A 23,224-nucleotide genomic window follows, 5' to 3' on the forward strand; every position below is an offset into this window, starting at 1 on the left:
TGAGCAGCTGACTCTTGGTTTCGGCTCAGGTCGTGATCTCATGGTTCATGAGTTTGAGCCCCATGTCAGGCTCTGCGCTGACAGTGTGGAGCCTGTTTGGGATTCTCTCTCTCCCTGCCCTCCCCCACTCTTTTTTTTTCAAGAATAAATTAATTTAAAAAATAAGAAAGACCAAACATTGGTATTTGTTGAAACTGGTGATGGGCATAGGGAGGTTCGTTGTCCTGTTTACTAGCTTTATCTTTGAAATCTTCCATTATAATATGTTTAGATAATAAAGGGGAAAAAACAAAAGGACTTTCTTGTGCCAGACTTATTGGTAACTATGTTTGTTTGGATTGTTAACCTCCAGGAGTGTGCAGTGTTTCCCCAACTGACTGTGGGGCTCCTTTTTCCAGGGCTTCTCAGGTCTAGTATTTCTGGGAAAACACTTTTTGAAATGCTTTACTTGGAGGTAAAGGTAGTCAAGAAAGTATCTTGAGACTGTATTCGATCCAGATACTTAAAGCTATACAGAGCTTTTTAAAAAAAAAAAACAATTCTTGGGGCGCCTGGGTGGCTCAGTTGGTTAAGTGGCCGACTTCAGCTCAGGTCATGATTTCGCAGTCCGTGAGTTCGAGCCCCACGTCGGGCTCTGTGCTGACAGCTCAGAGTCTGGAGCCTGTTTTGGATTCTGTGTCTCCCTCTCTCTGACCCTCCCCCGTTCATGCTCTGTCTCTCTCTGTCTCAAAAATAAATAAACATTAAAAAAAAATTTTTTTTAATTCTTTTTTTTTTTAAGTTTATTTATTTTTAGAGAGAGAAAGCATGAGCAGGGGAGGGGCAGAGAGAGAGGGGAGGATCCGAAGCGGGCTTCATGCTGACAGCAGCCAGCCCGATGTGGGGCTTGAACTTACAAACTGTGACACTTAACCAACTGAGCCACCCAGGCACCCCTATAAAAGAGATTTTTTTTTTAATGAGAATAAAATGTCCAAAAATCCCTTTATTCTGGGTACCCACTGTCACCATTTCTTCAGTTCTCTCTGTGTATGTACGCATTTATGCAAATATAGTTCTTTTTTTTATTTTTTTTATTTTTTAATTTTTTTTTTCAACGTTTATTTATTTTTGGGACAGAGAGAGACAGAGCATGAACGGGGGAGGGGCAGAGAGAGAGGGAGACACAGAATCGGAAACAGGCTCCAGGCTCTGAGCCATCAGCCCAGAGCCCGACGCGGGGCTCGAACTCACAGACCGCGAGATCGTGACCTGGCTGAAGTCGGACGCTTAACCGACTGCGCCACACAGGCGCCCCTATGCAAATATAGTTCTTAAGCAAATAGACTTGGTACTCATGTTGTTCTGAAACCTGCCATCACTCGGTAATATCTTGGATACTTTTCAGGTCCATCAGTGTGAAGTGTATCACGATATGGTCTGTTGAACTTACGAATCAGAATGAACCATTTTTCAGTTGGTGACTAGTTGTTTTCGATTTTTTACAATTATTAGCATTCTTCTTTTTTTTAAGTTTATTTATTTATTTGAGAGAGAGCATGAGTGGGGCAGGAGGAGAGAGAGGGAGAAGTAGAATCCCCAGCAGGCTCCGTACCACCAGTGCAGAGCCCCATGCGGGGCTCAAACCCACAAACCGTGAGATCGTGGCCTGAGCTGAAGTTGGATGCTCAAGCGACTGAACCACCCACGTGCTCCTCTTTTCTTTTTTTAAAGGTCTTATTTTTAAGTAATCTCTACACCCAATGTAGAGATGTGTGCTTAAACTCACAACCCTGAGATCTAGAGTTGCACACTCCACTGGCTAAGCCAGCCAGGAATCTCTGCTTTGTTTATTAATTACGGTAAAATAGACAACATTCAAAAGTTACCATTTCAGCCGTTTCTCTTTTTTTTAATAATTTTTTTTTTTTTTTTTTTTTTTTTTTTTTTTTTTTTTAAGAGAGAGAGGGGCAGAGAGAGAGAGTGGGAGACACAGAATCCTAAGCAGACTCCAGGCTCTGAGCTGTCAGCACAGAGCCTGACACGGGGCTTGAACTTACGAACCACAAGATCATGACCTCAGCTGGAGCTGGACACCGGACTGAGCCACCCAGGAGCCCCGGCATATTGATGTCTGACTGTCATGGTGGTCCATGTCCAGAACTTTTTCTTCTTGCAAAACTGAAACCCTGTACCCATTAAACACTCATTCCCCCATCCTCCTCTCCCCTCTGCCCCTGGCAACCCCTACTCTACTTTCTGTCTCTATAAATATTATTCTAGGGACCTCAAGTAAGTGGAATGATGCTGTATTTATCCTTTTGTGTCTGGTTTATTTCACTTAGCATAATGTCCTCTGTGTTCATCCGCTCACTGTGCTCCTTGCCAGTTCTGACAAGGCAGAATGTCACCTGGGAAGAAGTGCAGTTCACTTGCCCGCATAACTTCTCAGTCAATACCTTTACGGGGAGGAAAAATAGTGGAAGTGCTTGGTGCTTGGTGACTGCCTTGCGAGTGGAGGGGGAGGTAGATTGGGAGGGAGAGATGGAGACCGGGAGAGGGAGGCAGAGGGAGATTCTCCAGGGAGACTGGGCGAGTAATTTTCCATGGCTGGAACGAGTGAAAACATCGTTACGTTTTGTGTATTTCCAATCAGTTGACCTCTTGAATTGAAAAGGTATTGGGACTGCCTGGCATCCAGGTGTAGGGTGCATATCAAACCTTTAGAGAACTGGGGGAATAGAAAAAGGAGCTCGGAATTCAGTCCCTACCCCCTGCTGTTCAGGTCACTGAGAACCTGGAGTTGATTGCTATACCGTCCAGTGTTTGTTGTTGTTGTTGTTGTTGTTGTTGTTGTTGTTGTTTTCTGTTGGTTTTTTTCCCTGAATGAGTTTCTCTCCAAAAACAAAGAGGGCCATTATCTGCTTTGTCACCTCCCTCTCCCTACATCTAACAGAGTGTTAGGCATCTGGTGAAACTGGTGGGAGGTGAGGTAGGCAGACAATAGGACACATAAAGAATGGCTTTTGCAATGTCTCATTTCCAGTGCCAAGTGCAGAATGGGGTGGGTAAGTGAGTGGGACGTGTAGAGGGCCAGAGATAATGGGTTTTGGCCATGTCTCAGATCAGACAAAGGATCAACGAATAAGATTTTAGTTTCTGTACTGATACCAAAGCTCTCAAATCTGTTTTGCATCTGGTAAAAGCAACAAAACCCCCATTTCACCAGGAGGCTGGAATGATTTAAAAGAAAAATCCTCCCTTTTTATAGCCCCTGCCCACGGCCTTGAGATCCATTCCTTGCTGGAGCAGGTCTTAGAAATTTTGGAGAGCTATGATTGTGTAAGCCATTTTGTACCCAGAGCTGAATATGTGATTAAACATTTTGCTGCTACCCGCTGGAGAAGAGGCTGTCGACGCCATCAACTGTTCCAGAAACGCACACCCCAGGGAGGAGTTACCCAGTCCTGCTTTCTCTATATAGAAGATTGCAGGAAATGCCTCTTAGCTCCTACGTTTTTCCTCTAGATTCTGCAAAGCTGCTTCTGGGGTGTGGCCACTCCTTTTTTTTCTCTCTACTCTGATGGGATGAGGGGACAGGAGAATTTTTCCTATCGCTACAGCAGGGCAGCTTAGAAACCAGACTGTGGATTCCAGGCACAGTGGAAGAAGGACCAAACTGCAGAGGACCAGGAAGCTGAGGGCTGGGCCTGGGCCCAAGTTCTGGTGCAATGCCCAGTGCCTTTGTATTTCCTTAAAGAGGAGGGCTGCTTGGTAACCAGGAGGCTGAGGCCTTCCGGACTGCAGGGTTCCTGGTCTGCCTGACTGCACAGGAATGATCTGGGTGTTACTCCCAATGGCTGCAGCCCAGCTGTCACCGGAGTGGGGGTGGGGAAAGGGCTTCCCAGCAGAGGACTTTGGGCTCCACAACAGACTTTAGAGCCAGGCCCTTGAACAGCTAAGGCTGTAAGGAACAGAAACTCCAGAAATCCTCTTGGTTTATCTTTTTTTAGCAGCTTGGCATCCATCATCGCAGTGCCCCCTTTCCTAGGGGAAGGCAACAGAGCATACGGTTTAAGAGAAGGTTCTGGGGCGCCTGGGTGGCTCAGTCAGTTAAGTGTCTGACTTCAGCTCAGGTCAGGATCTTGCAGTTGGTGAGTTCGAGCCCCGCATGAGGCTCCATGCTGACAGCTCAGAGCCTGGAGCCTGCTTTGGATTCTGTGTCTCCCTCTCTCTCTGTCCCACCCCCACTAGTGCTCTCTCTCTCTCTCTCTTTCAAAAGTGAATATTTAAAAAAAAATAAATTTAAAAAGAAGATTCTGACTGCTTGGATCCAAACCCTAATTTTTCTTACTAACTGCCTAACCTAGGGCAAGAGACCTAGTTTCCATGCCACAGTGCTCACTTCTAAAATGGAGAAAGAATACCTACCTCATAAAATTATTGCAGATTAAAGAAAAAAAAAAAAAGGTAACATGAAATGCTTAACATAGCACCTGGTACATAAGGAAAGTTCAATTAATTGTGGCCAGAAGAACTTTAATGTCTTATTTATAAAATAGGACTAACGGGGCTCCTGGGTGGCTCAGTCAGGCGAGGGACTCTTGATTTCAGCTCAGGTCATGATCCCAGGGTCCTGTGATGCCTCGAATAGGGCTCTTTGCTGAGCCTGGAGCCTGCTTGGGATTCTCTCTCTCTCTCTCTCTCTCTCTCTCTCTCCCTCCTTCCCTCCCTCCCCCCCTCTCTCTTTTCCTTTCTCTGCCCCTTCCCCCTCATTCTCTCGTAAAATAAAAAATAATAATAAAAATAAAATACGACTAATGCATCCTATTCCACCCATGACCTGTCAGAAAGCTTTTGCGGTAAGAATATAAGAAATTATTATCTCTCCAAATCCCAAATGACACACTTAATCTCCAAATTAGTCTTTATTTTTTAGGATCCGATTTGGCCTTTTCTTACCACCGCCTCAAACCTGGAGCTCCCAATTATCCTCGGTTTCTGCACCCCAGCCCCCACCAGAGTCGGCTGACTTGGGTGGGTCTCGGCCTCAGTCTTCTTCTAGGTAAAGGGGGCAAGAGAATGAAAATCCTGTGGGTGACCTCGCCCTTTGGGACTGGGCGTTTTTCGGACCGGGGCGCGCAGCATCCCCTGCCAGACTGCAGCGACGGCTCCTGCCCCGCCCTTCGTTGCAGTCCTGGAAGGGCTCCCAGGGGCGGAGGGGCGGGGTGGGGTGCCGAAGATTCTCTGCAGGGCAGGGAGGGGCTGGATTGGAGGATCCGAGGTGCGGAGAGGGCGGGGCGGCTGCCGCATCTCGGCCCGCCCGGGCGGTGGCAGTGACTCCACTGCACCACTGGCCCCCACCCCTGGCGCGCGCCCTCCCTTCCCATCCTCCCGCCGCGATCCCCCGACTCGGCTCTTCCCCCGCAGCGGTGCTTCGGCTCTTTCCGGGAGCGCTCGGCCCTTTCCGCCGCGTGATCGGGAAGCGAGCTGGCGGGAGCTCCGCCCCCATAGCTCGGATGGCGCTCGCCCCCGCCCCTCGCGCCGCGCCCCGGCGCTTCCCCCGCGCTCGCGCCCGCCCGCCGCCGGAACGCGCGTGGCCGCCTATAAAAGAAGCGAGGCGCGCGCGTCGCCGCCACTACCCGCTGCGGAGCGAACGGCGAGGCGGGAGGCCGCGGAGGCGCGTCGGTCCTTCAGCACCCCCCCCCCCCCACTCCCCCAGACCGGCGCACCTACTGCCCTCACCCCCCCCTGGAGCCGGTGAGAGGGGGAGCTGGGGAGCTCGGGGAGGGAGCGGGGCCTGAGGGCCGCAGACCCCTGGGTGGGGAGCGGGGCAGCCCGTGGGGTGGGGCGGGGCCAGCGCGCGGACAGGTGAGCCCGGCCGGCCTCGCAGCTCCCTCCGACGGGCGGGGACCAGGCTGGCGGGCCGCGACCCGCCCGTGGAGCGTGGGCTGCGGAGGAGCCGCCCGGCCGAGCCTGGGCGCCGGCCGCTGGAATGTCATTGACTGGGCGGAGGGGGGACGAGGCCATCGGGTCCGTCCCGCTCCCCCACCCCCAAGCCTGGTTGCGGCCCCGCCCTGCCCCATCCGGCTGCCGCAGGTGGGGCGGGGGCTCCTGGCCGGATCGTCACCATCCCCCTCCCTGCAGAGCGCTTCCCCCAGCGCCCCCAGTCCCTTTCCTGGGTGGGGAGCGACTTCAGCTCCTTTTCCTGAGTCCCCACGGCGGTGCCGGCCCAACCCTTGATGGAGGAAGAGCCAAGAGCATAGAGGAAAGGGCTGTTTGACCTTAATTTCATCCTATATGGCGATTCTTGGCCTTCTCTCTAGACGCAGAAAGGTCTGACACTGGCCATCTCCTATTCCTTCCTTGTAATAAACGTTTCTTCCCTACCTAGTTGTGATTTGCTTGTAAATAACAGGTAGATTCGGCGCTTTCTTTGTGTGAGACTCAAATCCAATAACTTAACAGCTTACGAGTTCTTTGCCCCTGCCTCACCCGACACCGGGTCCTTCGATTTGAGCACCTTATATTATTTGTCAAAAATTCTGCAGCCAAGCCAGTGTTGAATGATAGAGCAGCCTTTTGTTTGGAAGCTAGCCCTGCGAATTGGGTAAGGTGCTTCCTAAAGAAAATTGCCTTTCAGAGTCTCTTTGATGTATTGGGTTAAAATATTTTAAGTAAGGGGCTTGTTCAGGTTAAGGGTTGCATATGTTTTAAATTAAAAACCTCAAGAGCCCAGAAAGCTGGATCGAGATGATCGAATTGCCACAACACCTTGTCAGACCTCTTTTATATAATAGATTCTAAAATACGTAGGCTCTTTGTTCTGTCTTCATCATGGTATTTTAGAAAAACTTAACCATCATGGCTGGTAGGGAAGAGAGACTATCTGAAGTATTTTAATAATGTGTTGAGAAATTGCGGAGTCATAGCAATTGGACCTAAGTAAAACAGAATGTATCAAAGATGGAAGGGTGGGGGGGTGTCTTGCAGCCAGGAAACAAAATCTTAGGAATAGCAGTGGGAACACTCAGCTGTATGAAGCTATTGAGCCAAGGTTCCAACTCCTTAAACTAGTCATTTTCCCTTTTGTTGCCACTAACGTCTTAGATTTTCAAAGGTCAAATTGAAGTCAAAGTTTAAAAATGTGCCGTAAGGGAAAAATGCTGCAGTAAAGGGCCTCTGCAGGAAATTAACAATAAGCCTTTTTTAGTAACTGGGCCAATAATTACTCAAAGGGACCCTCAAAGTGTGTTAGCTGTTACCTAGGGACCTCCATGGAGGGACAAGCCTCGGAGGGAAGATTTGCCCTGTGCTGGACAGGTGTGAGGCAGTTCTTAGAGTAATCCACCAGCTAAGTAACATTCTCGAATATGCTTTTGGTCTTGGCAGTGTGTTTTGTACTGATGTAACAATTGGAGAAATCTGATCTGTCACAGGCTCTGATATGAGCTTGTCAAATAATCTGATGAACAGGTTTAGGTGGGGAGAGCTGGTGTTTAAGTATTATCTTTTGGTTCCCTGGGTTAGAATTTGCTCTACTTTGCCTTACCTGCCTTCATCCCAAGGGGAGGGGCTGCCTACCGAACCGAACCCATGCGGTGGATGTCAGGAGCAGTCCACAGTCCTGGCATTGCCGAACCTGCACGAAGGGTAGTAGGCACGAGGCCGGCCTCGTAATCAATCCTCCGTGGGCTATGCAAGGACTCTGCTAGCTATGCGGTCTGGGCTGCTGCAGCTGTGGTCAGAGTAGGTAGAAGAATGCACGGCCCTGATGGCAAGTGCTGACTCCGGGAATGCAGAGGAGGAGCCCAGAGCCCATGATCACTTGGGCCGGCGGCCGCCGGCCCAGGCCACCGGCCTGGAGCAGCTGTGCTGCTTACCTCCGTCACACCTTTTTTTTCATATTCCTCTCATAGGTTTCGAACAGGAAATAAGTGTCTTGGGAGTACACCAGTAAACCAGGCCCAAGTCAGATTTCTATAGCTCGAGTTCTTTCTTGTCTCTGATGTCCTGAAATCATGCTATTTTCTTATGCTGAATGAAAAGGGATTTAGGAATCTGCCAGTCCTAGGAGTCTCAATTTATTGGACTGTGGGATCTGGGGAGGGCGAGTTTAGTGTTAGAAAGCATAGTCAGTATTACTACTTTATTTGGAAAGTGGAGAAACTGAGGCCCATAGCGGGGGTGTGACTTGGCCAAGGCAGCATATTTCCACAAATAGGAACTGCTAAGACCCCATTTTAGATTCCCGGTGGGATGCAGAATCTCCACAATGAGCAAGGTGCTGGGAAGACAGTGGGAATTTGGGGTTTCCTTGTCTTCATATGTTCCTAATGGTCTGTTTTCTCCATTTTGAAATTACGTTGTTCAGTTTGCCCTTAGAAGCTTGTTATCTTGCTCTCCCCCCTCCCTTTAGACTCCACATTCCTCCATCATGTTGTCATCGTTTCGTAAGCGCAGAGTCCAGGTATTTGACCAGCATGCAGCAAACGTGTTGCCTTTTCGGTTTTGCCTGGCTTGCAGTGAAGACACATCGGTGTCCAGAAAAGTTGAATGATCCAAAGAGAGGGAGAAAAAACCCTGCCTGCATGACCTTTCTGTTAAGTAAATTGGTTAGGGTTTGGGTGTTTTTTTTTCTATTTTTTTTTTTTTCGGAAGTCTTAGTCAATTGATTCTGAAATTTCCAAAGCCTCCTGTTTTTTTACCTTCCTCTCTTTCAGGCATGAATATATTAATTTCTTCTCACCCTACTGGTGTTTGCATGTAGCGTTTGCTGATTTTTTAATTGATGGTTACTTGGTTCTTAAGAACCAAGGGACTAAACAGATTATCCTAGATATTGGGGGCAGGGGGGATGATCTGAAAACGTGTAGTGAAAGTAGCATCTTTAAATTGGACAAATATCGTAAACTTGGGTTTGTTTCCTGTTCCCATTGACTTATTTTTTTCTGTCACAATCCTTGTAATGAAATGGAGCTTGCATTTTCTTGGCAGAAAAAAAAAAAAGCCATCTAAAAAACTCACTATATATGTCTTATTTGTGTACAGTTTTTGAGTGTTTGCTAAATTGGACCTTTTTCAAAAAGAAAAATGCTTAAAACTCCAGTCTTGATAACCCCTAAGGAGAAATAAAAACTTTGCACATTTCTAGTGATTATGGGTGATAAATCCAAGGCAAGCCCTTTTATAAATCACACCGGTGAATTGCTGAAACGAGGTTTATAAAAATGGGCCATGTTACAACCTTTTCCTGTTTTGACTGTTGGTAATAATATTTTGCATTTAAATACCTCTCATCTGAATTTTACAGGTTAAGAGGTAAGTAGCAACGAGATAGTATTGGGGAAGCATTCAGAAGTAAGTTTTCTTAACTTTGCTCTGCATTTCTGGATTTTGATGCAATGCAGTATGAATTTTTTGCTTTCTGAAAGCGAAGTCCCTGCTCACCTCTGCAGAAATGCGCTAATGAGTTGAAATGAATTAATTAATCTGAAGGCTGATGTGCCAATCCACAATCCTGACTGGAATGTGGCTTAAGCAGAAATATTTGTTGTTATTATTCATGGTTAAAACTCTTCATTTGTGTATTATTTCTCTCTCTGCTTACCATCAGACCTGCTGCTAAAATCTGCAGCTCAACTGGTTTTGAGTTCATTTGCTTGATCTGAAAATCACTGGATATAAAACGTTAATAGGTGCTAAACAGTTCTTTGGTGGGGTTGCTCTCCGGAGAATTTCCACATCTGTGGATGTGGCTGTCCTGCCTTGCACATGTAACGTTGGGTAATAGGTTGGCTTTCCAAGCCATGGAAAAAACCTGTGTTGTCGGTTCTGCACCTTTGAGCTCTGACTAAGCAACAAAAGTAAATCTGATGAATGGTTTTTCTGACCTTTCGCTTTAGGCGGTGTTTATGAATTTCCCCACAGAGCCAAATGATCTGTTCATCCCCTTCATCCCCCAAATGCCTTTCCTTGCAGAACAGTGTATCTGGTGAAATTGGAGTTTATTATGGAGTTTTCCAAATGCCTCTTACATCCAGCACGTTGGGTGGCAGGCCCCAGTGCTTTGTCTTAGTGACTCCTCTCATCTTCACGATGGGTTTATTCTCTTGTGGGGGATCCACAGAGAGATCGTGCTGAATTCTTTCACTCTCCAAGAGCCTCGTGAGGGCGTCTCTAAACTACTCACTGCAGGTGCCGGGTTCTCAGAGCCAGAAGCCTTTGCCCTTTGGCCTGAGAACCTTTCTGTCTGCAGTCATTCTCCCTGCCTCTCACATTCCCCAGAGACAGATCGCCTCGCAGCTTCTGTAGATGAGGTCAAGGCATTTAAAAATTCCCTAAATACCAAGAACTGCCTCAGACAGCTGTCTCTTGGCATTTGCAAGAAGACGGGGTTGTTAATTAGTGTCTCAGCTCTTTTGTAGAAATCCATTTTCAGTTGATGATACGTGTAAATTTGTGTCAGATAGGAGGCGTCACTCTCAGGCGTGTTCTATCTTTGGATTAAACTAGAACTTTCTACCCAAGATTCATATCTTTAGCCCCCCCCCACCCTTTTTCTTCCCAGAGATCTGGCAGTATTATAAGAATGCTGACAAGTTCTTTTTATTTATTACAATAGAGGACATAGTTGTAATTCCTGTTTTATCCCCTGAGATCAATTCACGTTTCTTGCTGAATGATGCAGCTAACATTCTGACTGCTGCATTGCAGCATTTATAAATAGTCCACATCTTCAGTCTTCTCAGAATATTTGCGAAAATACGACCTTTTTCTTCGGTTGTCTTGATTGGGAAGCTGTCCTTGAGCATACCGAGAATACATTTAGCACTTCATTTCCCCTCCTTTATTCTCTGTGGACAGAGACCTGATTGGCAAAATCAGAGTTGGTAGGCTGGTTTGAGATAAACAGTCCACTGCAGTCTTAGGGAGTTGGTTTTTTTTTGTGGGTTTTTAGGCAGTTAGTGGAATAGATAGATAGGCTAGTGTGGTTAGAGATTGTTGTTTAATGGCACATTTCCCAAAGTCTTCCTTTCTAGCTCTTGAAAGGCGTTAATCCCATCACGGCTGAGAACTGCCTGGAACGTTCTCTGTGGAGTCTGCCTTATCAGTCAACTGCATATTTCAGGGCAGGGGTGGGGTTCCTGCAGTGCAGCCTCAGTCCTGGAGGGAATGTCATGTGCATCGGCAGGGTCCCAAGGAATTCCATTAACTCCCTCACATGGTTTTGGGTGAGAGGTTGTCGCATCTTTCCGTGGCAGTAGTTCTTGGTGATGTGAACATTTTCCCCGTGTTTAATATAATCAATGGAGATGACCCTTTTAGGAGCAAAGAAACTGGACCTTCTGTAGATAAACTAGAGACAGCTCCCTATCAGGCTAAGGGGTGGGGAAGCTCTTAATAACTCAGTATCTTAGGCTCCTGTAACCATGCAAATGAGAATCCTGACCTCCCACAGCAGTGGGAGAGCCTTGATGACTTTCAGATGCCCAGCTCCCCAGGGAGAGCCAGTGGTGGCTTGGCAGAGCTCCCACCTACTGACGTCAGCTGATCTGCAGGAAAGAAAAGTCCATTATTGCCTGACCAAAGCACTTGGTATAGAATTGACTTGTTCTACTTCACTGCGGTGACAAAGAGGGCCTTTTAGGTTGGTTAATTTCAGCAGGGCCTCACTGGACTGTCTCCCTGGATTGGTAGGGTCAAATCAGCGAGCTGGACCCAAGCAGGGCAACTTGCCTTGGCGGAACCCTGGCAGCATTGCGCTGGGGATTCTTTTCTTCATCACGAAGGGTTCCTCCCCAATGTGATTTCTTAGAAATTTCCATAGCAGCTAAAGGATTTTAGAGATGCAGTGAAGGCTGTGTGTGAAGAGTCAGGACACACACCATAGACATTAATCTGAAGACTTAGATATCTTGCAGGAACTCGTGCAACGTGGTGGTTTTATACGTAACTACACCTTCCTTGGCAAATTTCTTTGCAAAAAAATTCTGTGAGCAAGCAAATTAGACACAAATTCCTGCTGTTTATCCATCTTAAACTGTTTCCCAAAGGGTAAGAACAAAGGAAGTATATAAATTCTTAACACTAATTTAATTGTCTACTAAGTTAAGAAGACTCAGTCTCACATAAGCAAAATCAATTTTTATTTTTTTTAAATAAGAAATTGAGGTTTTTATTTTTTAAATGTTTATTTTTGAGAGAGAGAGAGCGCGCGCGCACGCGCATGAGTGGGGGAGGGGCAGAGAGAGAGGAAGACAAGATCCCAGATGGGCTCTGCCCTGACATCAGGGAGCCTGATGCGGGGCTTGAACCCACAAACCATGAGATCATGACCTGAGCTGAAGTCAGTCACTCAACCGACTGAGCCACCCAGGTGCCCCACGTTTTTATTTAAGTAATCTCTACAGCCAATGTGGTTCTCAAACTCATGACCCCGAGATCAGGAGCCCCATGTCCCTCCGACTGAGCCAGACACCCAATTTTTATTTTTTGAATAATTAATATATTCTCTTCCTTTCTTCCCTCCAAAGTGGTGATGGAAAAGATGAGAGATAGTGGAAGGAATTAATAACCAAACAGCCATCAATAAAGTTTATGCTGGCTCCAATCGTGTGCAGAATCTCTTGTTCTGGCATGCTAGTCTGGGAACCAGAGGACCCCAGCTCAGCCTAAATGGGCTCTGTGACTTGGTTATTAGATGACCTGTGTCTTCCCGCCTATTTAATAATGAAGTGACCACAGTTTCTCTGTTTGCAAGTTCAGAATGTTATTGGCTCTAATGTGTGCCCAGTTTTGTGGTCAAAGTAAGAGGAATATAAGGTCTTTTTATTTTTTTATTTTTCTTAGTGTATTTGAGAGAGAGAGAGAGAGAGTGAGTGCAGGTGCACATGGTGGGGTGGGGGTGGGTGGGGAGAGAGAATCCCAAGCAGGCTGTGCTGACAGTGCAGGGCCTGACATGGGGCTCCATCTCGAGAACTGTGAGAGCATAACCTGAGCCGAGATCAAGAGTTGGTTGCTTAACCAACTGAACCACCCAATAAGGTCTTTTTTCTGTAGTTCCTTAGGAACGCTAAATTTCCTAAAAACTTAGAAAAATGCAGAGAGAAAACACTAAGTACGATGCAGAATGTTGAGGGTGCTCTTAAGAGGAGCATGGAGGCAGTGAGGACTTCTGATTTAGGACTTGAGAGAAGACAAGGTCGTTGCTTTAGACTTGGAGAGCTTTGTATGGTGTTAAATGCTGCAGCTGGGAGTAGGAGAGGACATTCCTGCCTAAGGAGACCTTCTGAGCTGGGACGTGGGCCCTGGCAGGGCCTGTCACTTGGGGTTGGTCAGGCAGTTTGATATGAGATCTGGCTGGAGCAGACAATGCAGGGGAGTGGGTGAAGTCACGTTTACATTCTAGTAAATGTAGCTGGTGATGGTAGTGATCCTTGTCAAGATCCCTGCCAGAAATCCGCTTTCTCCCAAAGAGATGGATTTTTTTTTAAATATTTTATTGATTTTTGGGGAGAGCACAAGTGGGGGAGGGGTAGAGAGAGGGGAACAGAGGATCTGAAGCAGGCTGTGCAGTGACAGGCTGACAGCAGAGCCCGATGTGGGGCTCAAACTCAAGAGCCGTGAGATCATGACCTGAGCTGAAGTTGGACATTTAACCAACTAGCCACCCATGCACCCCTGAAGAGGCTAAGATTCTTAAGGCAGCAGTGTGAACCAGAACTGCCTTGTTGTAATGAAGTATTGTCACAGAAATTCCACTACGAGCAGACATTTAATTTTTTACTGTCACCCTCAGGTTTTGGTTTTAAGGATCAAAAATATTTTTTTCAGACACAGCTATCTCTTGATGATAACAGAACTACCTCCTTTTTTAAAAAAAAATTATTTATTTAGTGAGGGAGAGAATCCCAAGTGGGCTCCACATTGTCAGTGCAGAGCCTGATGCAGGGCTCGATCTCACGAACCGTGAAATCATCACCTGAGCTGAAATCAAGAGTTGGACACTCAACTGACTGAGACACCCAGGCCCCTCCTCCTCTTTTTTTTTTTTTTTTTAATGTTTATTTATTTATTTTGAGAGAAAGAGGGCGAGTGGGGCTAGGGGGACAGAGAGGGAGGGAACAGAACTGCTTTCTTGAGCTGTTTCACCAAGGGCTCACCCTGCCAGAGTGAAGAGACCAGCTCATTTCTCACAATGCCCTGCCACGTGCTCAGTCCAAGATTAGAAACTCCCATTTGTTCAGTAGGTTGACACCTACTTGTGGGGCTTCATCCTTTGCAGTTCTTGTCACAAATCTTGCTTTTATCTGGGTGGGATTCCCGTTTCACAGTATGGGACAGGTAACTTGGGTAGATCACAGAGCTCCACCCCACCCTTCACAGATGAATCCAGATCTGTGTAGCAGCTACAGCACTCAGCATCTACTTGGTCATTTGTCAGCAACCATTTCTTAATGGGCTGTGTGTGCCAGCAATCGGGGATACGAAGATTAGATTGTCGGTCTCCTTATACTGCGGGAAGTATATACACGTGCTTTGTAAATCCGCAGAAAGTGTGATTAAATCTGAGAAGAGGGAAGGAGGGAGCATTGAGTACGGCTTGGTGAGGAGGCAAGATTGTACAGCTTGCTCATTTCGGCTGGGTGTTGAGATATAAATAGGAGTTATCTGGGCAGAGGAGACACAGAACATTCTACACAAAAGAAGCCTGGAAAGATAGCTGGGAATCTTTAGAGAGGATCCTGTATTTGGAAGAGAAAGAATACTTCCGTATGCCCAGAGGGTAGGGGACATGGGTGAGAGACGTTTTGGGGGCCAGATTAGAGCGTCCTGCTAAAGCAGTGGCTTTTTTCTTCCCTCAGAAGGGAGCCATAAAAGGTTTTAGAGCATGGGAGTGACTGGCAAAGAATAAACTTCTCTTTATAGTAAAATAAATAAATCAGACTTTGGGGGGAAACCATAATACAACAAAAACAACTGGTCACTACATGGAGACTAATTTGGAAGGGATGGTGACACGGCTAGACTCCCCTCCTGTTCTCCCTGTTAGGAAGATGGTGTCTTAATAGACAGGTAATTCTCAGAGGTGATCAGGTGCAGACAGTGCTTTCTCGCCACCTCTTGAGGCTGCTTTAATTCCTAAGGAGTTGGAAACTTTGACCTCACCTGCATCTCGCTGGTGCTGTGTACCTCCCATCTGGATGGTGGGGGCACTGTCACTGACTTCCATGCCTAATCCTCAGGCTGCTTATCCTTTCCTGTTAGCCGGGCCAGGTGAACAGGAAGGGCTCTCAATGTCTCCTGGGTAACCAACAACCGTTTTTATCCCATGTATAAATTATGAAACAGTTGCCAGAGAGGCTAGAAGGTTTATCTGGTCTGCTTTTTTTACCAAACTGAACTTTCTGGTAGAATGTAATTTTACACTTGGAAACATCCTGAGAATGCCTCATTTTGGTCATTGTAGGAAACTGAGGCATAGGAAAGTGACTCGTGCAAGGTCACATGGCACTGACACATTTAGAAGCTCTGGGTCTGTACCTCTTTCCCTCTGTGGTCCGTCGGTTAGAGGCTTACTCCTGATGAGCATGGATAGCATATTCTGGGTTTTGCCCATAAATAGGCCAGATTTTCTTTTTGACATAAAGATTTGGTGACAGTGTCCAGAAATCTGGGGATTTGAAGTTGGAGCCGATTGAGAGCTATGGGGAGTGCTGCCTCCATCAGCCTGCAGTTGTGGTGAATTTGAAACTGATGCTGAACTTGCAGTGTCCTGTCCACAGTAGTAGGCGGGAGTAGAGCAGGGTGCACCTTTGACCACACCTTCTTGTTCTTGTGTTTTAGATTTCTCTGTTTTTTAGTATTACATCAGATTCAGATCGAGATGTACGACTACCTATTTAATAATTGCTACTGATCTTTTTACGTAGATAAAGCGCCCATTGCTGTAAAATATACTGAACACAAGCATTGTGACTTAAGCCTACGTTTTTTTAAAACTGTAGTGTGGTTGACATACCATTTACGTTAGTTTCTCACTACCCCTCTGATTTTTAAGATGCACTATGAATTTCTTTTGTGCACGTTCACAGGAAACGCAACCTGTTCTCTGCTCAGGCGCTCTGGCAGCCTGAGGAAGACGTAGTAACTGAGAAATCAGGGACTCTGACTAGGTAAATTCTATTGGTTATTGATGTTAAGGACTTGGTTACTTTGTAACCCCCTTTTCTTCATTGAATAACAGGCTGAGACTGGAGAGAAAGAAAAACTGATTTAAGTAAGAGTAAATTCTTTCTCATCTCCACAGGATAGAATGCAGAGACCAGATGAAAGGACTTTTGAATGGCTTTTTCAGTAATTTTTTTCTTTTTTAACGTTCGTTTATTTTGAGAGAAAGAGAGGGAGAGAATGAGCAGGGGAGGCACAGAGAGAGAGAGAGAGAGAGAGAGAGAGAGAATCCCAAATAGGCTCTGCGCCATTAGAGCCCAACAAGGGGCTTGAATCCACAGTGAGGCCGGTGACTTGAGCCGAGAGTCGGACCACTCAGGTGCCCCAATAATTCCTTTTTTTTTTTTTTAAGGTTTATTTAATTATTTTGAGAGAGAGAGAGAGAGTCCCAAGGAAGCCCTGCACTGTCAGCGCAGACAGAGCCCAGTACAGGGCTTGAACTCACGAACCGTGAGATCATGACCTGAGCTGAAATGAAGAGTCGGATGCTCAACCGACTGAACCACCCAGGCACCCCTCAGTATATCCTTTGAGTACCAATTTGGCATTTCCCTTAAATTCTCAAAGCCCTTGTAGAATTGCTGGTAAGCTCTAGTTCTCCCGGTTGTATTTTTTGCTGGGTTTCACTGTGGTGTTGGTTAGACATCCTCCGAGGGAGCCATGTAGGCAGGTGTCGCAGGCCAGTAGATGACCAATTTTTACAAAGGAATAGAATCTGGGCTCACTGTTCTATCCTGAGGACGGATTACTTTTTTTCATCTGCCTGGGCTGTCTGAGAATTTTTGCCTTCCGAGAGGCTGATTCCATTAAATCCACTCTGGTCTCGTAGTGCTTATTTCAGGGCATTCTGTCTTTTCAGAAAATGGACCCAAGTGGGGTCAAAGTGCTGGAAACGGCAGAGGACATCCAGGAGAGGCGGCAGCAGGTCCTCGACAGATACCACCGCTTCAAGGAGCTCTCAACCCTTAGGCGCCAGAAGCTTGAAGATTCTTACCGATTCCAGTTTTTCCAGAGAGATGCTGAGGAGCTGGAGAAATGGATTCAGGAGAAACTTCAGATTGCATCTGATGAGAATTATAAGGACCCAACCAACTTGCAGGTGCATCTCATCTCCCTGAGATTCTTGCCAGAATTCAAGAGTTCATATGTTTTTGCCCCCAAATCACCCAAGGTCATTTAATTATGACCTTGAGAGGTTGGACAGCAAGAAGAATGTAGATCAGACAGAAGTCAGGACTGACTCACTGTTCTGAAAAACCCTTGGTGTAGTAGGTATTATACTGTATACACTAAAGGCATTTGTGGAATCTGGTAGGTAGTTATCTTTTCTGGATGCTTCAAGCTGATGGTTCTCAAACCACTGCCTTGCAACCTTTGGTGATCCTTCACCATTTTTCAGGGAGGGTCTGGGTTGATCTCTTAGAATATGTGTTCTCAAGAAAGGCATACTAACAGTGTTGCTGGTGGAAATTTATAGTTAGGTATCTCTTTAAGCAACTCACTGGTAAGTCTTATCAAAAACAAGTCTTTAAAAATCATTGAATTGTAGCTTAATTTTGTGGCATAAGTCATGCCTCAGTGAAGTTGTTTTTTAAGAAAGGACAAAGCCTTATTGGTTTTGGTGAAAGACTTTTTTTTTTTTTTTTTTTTTTTAATCAAGTGGAGAGCACGGTTCTCTTACTTTACCAGACTAGTCTAAGAAGAGAAAGTGTCATGTCATGAGTGAATGCAGAAGGATTATTATTCAAGGGCAAATCGTATGTGCTAAGAAAGTTGTTGGTGTGGCTCTATATTTCTATATTTAATTTTTTTTAATGTTTATTTTTGAGAGAGACAGAGACAGAGCATGAGTGGGGGGAGGGGCAGAGAGAGAGGGAGACACAGAATCCAAAGCAGGCTCCGGGCTCCCAGCTGTCAGCACAGAACCTGTTGCAGGCCTTGAACCCACAAACTGTGAGATCATGACCTGAGCCGAAGTTGGACTCTCAGTTGGGTACGGAGCCACCCAGGCACCCCTGGCTCTGTATTTCTAGAGGGGATTGGATGTTCACACAAGGACTAATTTCCTGGTAGACCATAAAAGTAGGCAATGCAAAGTTGGTGGTCCTTGGTGGCCAAGCTTCCAGAAAGCCAGTATAGATGAGGTGAGAGTATTTGAGTAATTGAGCAGGTGAGGGGATGAGGGGAATGATGAGTGTCCATAATTAGAGGAAGTTGGATTCAGGAGGGGAGGAATAAGGGGGCCTGGGTGGGGGGCAGAATGGTGAATGCTGTGGGGTTGCAGCTGTGGCTCACTTCATGGTCCACCAACAGGGCAAGCTTCAGAAGCATCAGGCCTTCGAAGCTGAAGTGCAGGCCAACTCGGGAGCCATTGTTAAACTGGATGAGACTGGAAACCTGATGATCTCAGAAGGGCATTTTGCGTCTGAAACCATAAGGGTGAGTAGGAGTAGTGCCTGGTACGGGTGGCCATCTGGTACTGGTAAGGGTGGCTGTCTGGTTGGCGGAAGAGTGTGGATTAAATGCCAGTTAGGGTTTCTAAAAAAGACTTTTCTAGCTTTTTAAAAGAATTTGTGAAGTCTCTGAAAGGAGTTACCCAAATCTTGCCTTTGTAATATGATGATTCAGTATGAATACAAACAAGTATGTGTATGCTCAGTGGGGAAATTTTGTAGAACAAATTAGAATGCGATTATACTTTAAAGAAGATTACATAAATTAAACTTAAATTTACAGACGGTAATTAGATGGGAAGTTGGTGAATTTGGAGATCAAGACAGAAAGATCAGTAGGATTACTCACAGATGCTATAAAGTTCTCCATTGGCAAAACTCGATGTCTGGATCTTGGTTTGCTGAGATCTAGTGAGCAAGCGAGTTTATGGTCCAGCTGTAAGAGGAGACTTGTGGCACCTGTTGGTGACCATGGTGATAGAGCCAACTTTGAAGCAGGTGTCCTCACGTTCTTTGATTTGACTCGTTTGGTACCAGTTCGCTGGAGCTGGGGCAACAATTGATCTTTCCCTGCTCTGCCATTTCCAATACCAGGGTATTAAAGGGAAAGCAGACCTCTTGAGGGTGAAGTACGCACGCTTAGTTCCTCACAACCAGATGTTCTTAACTGTTTCTGACTTAACGTCATACCTGTCTGTGTGTGTTGTTCTTTGTTATCCAAAGTCATGTTCCATGGAGGGACTGGCCTTTTCAGTCCTTACCAGTCGAGGCGGTCTTGAAGATTTAGATGAAAGCTACATCCAAAAGCCCAGCTAGAAGTGTCACGTCCTCTGCTGCTTGTTTCCTGACCCCCTGTAGAGCCTCCATTCCCCTGGGGTCTGGCCTAGTGGTTTTGTAACAGTAAATACTTAGTGTCTCTCTTGCACTGATATACTCTGCAGTCTCATATTGAAGACTTGCAGTTAGCTTATTATTAATAATCACTACTAGTAATGATTGTAAATAGGAAATAAGAGTACATTCTAAATGCCATATGACCAGCTGTTTAATTATATTCGACTCATTTGGCTAATGTCGTCTGTGTTTCTGCCGTTAAGTACAAATGTCTTCCTGCTCATTTTCCCGCTGTTTTGTATACAGTCTTATGGTAAACGAAAGTGGCATGCCTTATTATTTCCTGGATAAAAGTTGTTTTCTCAGAGTGCATGGCATTGCTCTGCAGCAGTATAACCAGGCTACAGATAGGGAACAGGAGAAATAGATCAAGTGTTTGACTTTATAGTAGTTAATCTGAAGAGGGAGGGACCCAAAGCTCACTTCATTCTGCTCTGTTAGTAAATACCCTCCTCCCTGTTTGGAGATCTTATTAAAGCAACATTTAAAAGTACTACTAGCTACTGTTTGTTGAGTAGCCATTTATGTGCAAACACTTTGCCATGGGACTTGACATATGTAATCTCTGATCTTGACTAGAAGCTCCCTAGGTAGCCCTTATCCCCGCAATATGGAAGGGAAGAAACTGAAGCTCAGAGAAGTTTGAGTAACTTCTCCAAATCCCACAGTTAGTAGGCGACAGAATTGGAATTCCAATCTACGCCTTTCTTTGCTGACAACTATTTGCTTTATTTTGCGAAGCTATATTTCATTCCTGTTCGCTTTCCTTAATTTCTCTGCCAGCTGCCTCTGCCTCCTGCTGTTCTCATGCCCCTATTGAGAAAGCCACCCGAGTCAGAACCAGGATTTCCTCTCCACCCTGTCAGCTTTCAGTGTTTCCCAAGTGCCCCTGCCTGCCTGCTCCCTCCTGTTCCCAAACTGCGGTGCGCTTGAGAATCTGGGCTCTCTAGCCTGCAGTGTTTACGAGGTCAGATGCACCAGGAACAGGAGGGCTGTTCCAGCCCTGGAGCGGGGCCTGTCCTAGTTCTTTACCCTGAGAGCGTGAACATGAAACATGTGGGAGACTGACCATTGACTTAGGGGGTGAGGTTTTCTGGTGAGCCTTCGGTGGTCTTGTTTTTAATTTGAGCAAAGGGCTTTCATTTAATCTTTGCTGTCTTGTTCCCAGTTCCCATGGTGATCCTGGCTTGGTGCTTCATCTGGCCCCATAACTCAGTAACCTCATTTGGCAGGCAGGCTAACGTGGGGGCGGGGGTGGATTGTGAGGATTGCTTCTATGTCCTGGATAACCTGTCTATCGCCGGTTTAGACTTTCACACCGTACCGGACGGCGTGGCGCCCCATAGTCACCGCCACCCACATTGGGTCCCACATCCGAGTAGGTGGAGTGTTGAGTTGCTGCTGCTTGCCTGTTCCTTCCCCTCTGCCTTGGAATGCCTTTCACTTCCTTCTCGTTGGCGTTGGCGGGGCTTCTTTGTAACCATCGGTGGTGGAAGTGAATTGTGTGTTTATTTCCCCTGCTGTTTTCTCCTTTCACATGAAACCCACACCCTTGTTTCTAAGAGAATCCACCCATGTTGGCTGCCCCTTGGCCTTCAAGTTTTTAGCTGCCTGGGAGGGGCATCTCAACAATGGGTGGATCCCAGACTTCTCTTCTGTGAGTGTCCACCCCCCTTGTGGTTTGTTTTCCTTGTGTCTGCCAGTGTTAACACGGAAATTCCCAGTATCTTGGGGGAGGCTTAGTCAATACATTAAGATTGGATTAGATACCAGAAAGCGTCTCCTCAGCTTGAATGCATGATCAATTCCCCCCCAGTTCTTGACACGTCCTTACTAGGACTTGCAGTGAGAACCCAAAGATGCTGGGAAGTGGCTATGTTTGGGCCTGTGGCTACCACTTGGGTGAGGTTTGAAATGAACCTTACCTGAGATGTACCACAGTCTTTTCACAGAAGTGCCAAAACCTTTTCTGCCAAGAATCCTTTTCATTGCTGATTATGTTTCAGGACCTCTTTTTTTGTGTGTGTTTTATTTATTTTGAGAGAGATAGCAAGCGCATGTGTGTGCATGAGCGGGGGCAGGGCAGAGAAAGAATCCCAAGCAGGCTCTGCTCTGTCAGCACAGAGCCCGACACGGGGCTCAAACCCACGAACCATGAGATCATGACCAGAGCCAAGATCAAGACTCCGACGCTTAACCGACTGAGCCACCCAGGCACCCCCTCCCCATCTTTTCTAATTTATATGAAAAGGTGTTCCTATTTACTTGTGCCTCATCATTGTTTCTTTGCATTCATGATGCCCATAGGACCTCTCGTTTTATTTTTTCCCTCTACCTCTGCAAATTCATAGTAACTCTTCAGTGATTTCTGCTGTTTCTGTGTTAATTCCTCATCTCTCCTCCCCCACTAGTTTTCCGACCCAGGAATCTCACTTAATGATTTGATTACTAATAACAATTATAAATAACATAATTATCATTTATGCATTTCTGTATTGTTTATATATATTATTTATATAATAGTTGATGATGATTAATAATTCCCCTGAAGTAAACTAGAATAAATCCACCTGTGAAAGGTCACCTATTTTGTTAAGACCTACTGAACCACTGTGAAGTGGATGCTGTTTCCCGTTCTCAAACTTAGATTTCCTCTTCCTTCGGAGATGATCTTTGGGGTGGGGGGGGGGATTATCTTTTAAAAGATGTATTCCAACCTCTGACTTGTGAGGTTTCTGACCTGTGGGAAGTCTGTGGAGGAGCCAGATCCCATAGGGATGGTTGTGATCTCCGGGGCTGATTTTTCTCACCCACAGACCCGTTTGATGGAGCTGCACCGCCAGTGGGAACTTCTCTTGGAGAAGATGCGGGAGAAGGGGGTGAAACTGCTGCAGGCGCAGAAGCTGGTGCAGTATTTGCGGGAGTGTGAGGACGTGATGGACTGGATCAATGACAAGGTACGTTTCCAGGAGGAAGGTTTGCTGAGTCAGCTTTAGCAAGAGCACGGGAGGAGTGTCTGTGTGCCCAGCTGAGGGCCGGAGTGAGCAGCGGAAGATGCTTGGTGGTGGGGTTGCCGCAGCCCCAGCTGCTCTCCGCAGCGCGCGCCCTTCTGTAACTCTGAACCCGGAGGCTCAGCCTGACGTGCCCTGAGCTCAACCTTTTAACTGGGAGAGGAGCTCAGATCACAAAGGACACGGAAAACTGCATCCACGAAAGCTAACGCGGCCCAGCCCGGTGGGCCTCGCTCATGATAAGTGGGAGCCATGGTTACCGAGTGTCAGTTGGTGACTCTGGCTCTGTTGGTTCCCGGGCAGGAAGCAATCGTGACTTCTGAGGAGCTGGGCCAGGACCTGGAGCACGTGGAGGTTTTACAGAAGAAATTTGAAGAGTTTCAAACAGATATGGCTGCCCATGAAGAAAGAGTTAATGAAGTGAACCAGTTTGCTGCCAAACTCATTCAGGTAGGTGGCAGAGCACCACGTGCTTCTTCCCCCATCATGATACTAATTGTCTGGTGTTCCCAGAAGAAAATTTCGGTGATCAGCTCCCTGAATCCTGTGTGAGCACGGTTTGGAAAGCGTGTCTCAGAGTTTTGTTTAGATAAGGCAGCAATTCTGCTTATTCCTGAGTTAGAAGCTGCTTTCTAACTTGTGGCCATGGGCAGG

At 46.4% G+C, this 23,224-nt stretch overlaps 1 protein-coding gene across 12 annotated transcripts in view; it reads left to right on the plus strand.

Annotated features, from left to right (window-relative positions):
- The first annotated feature begins 5,602 nt into the window (after positions 1-5,602).
- SPTAN1 (spectrin alpha, non-erythrocytic 1) overlaps positions 5,603-23,224 on the plus strand; it is a 62,295-nt gene continuing 44,673 nt past the window's right edge. For 10 of the 12 annotated variants that reach the window (XM_045467572.1, XM_045467578.1, XM_045467580.1 and 7 more), the window contains exons 1-5: positions 8,399-8,449; positions 17,072-17,311; positions 18,526-18,651; positions 22,376-22,516; positions 22,874-23,020. In XM_045467572.1, coding sequence (XP_045323528.1) covers positions 8,417-8,449; positions 17,072-17,311; positions 18,526-18,651; positions 22,376-22,516; positions 22,874-23,020 — 687 coding nt within the window. In that variant the 5' untranslated portion in view covers positions 8,399-8,416. Of the gene's footprint in view, positions 5,740-8,398; positions 8,450-17,071; positions 17,312-18,525; positions 18,652-22,375; positions 22,517-22,873; positions 23,021-23,224 lie in introns of those variants that run through there. The other 2 variants (XM_045467574.1, XM_045467582.1) reach the window with 1 other exon arrangement.

Source organism: Leopardus geoffroyi, chromosome D4, assembly GCF_018350155.1.
Source record: "Leopardus geoffroyi isolate Oge1 chromosome D4, O.geoffroyi_Oge1_pat1.0, whole genome shotgun sequence".
Lineage (NCBI taxonomy): Eukaryota > Metazoa > Chordata > Mammalia > Carnivora > Felidae > Leopardus > Leopardus geoffroyi.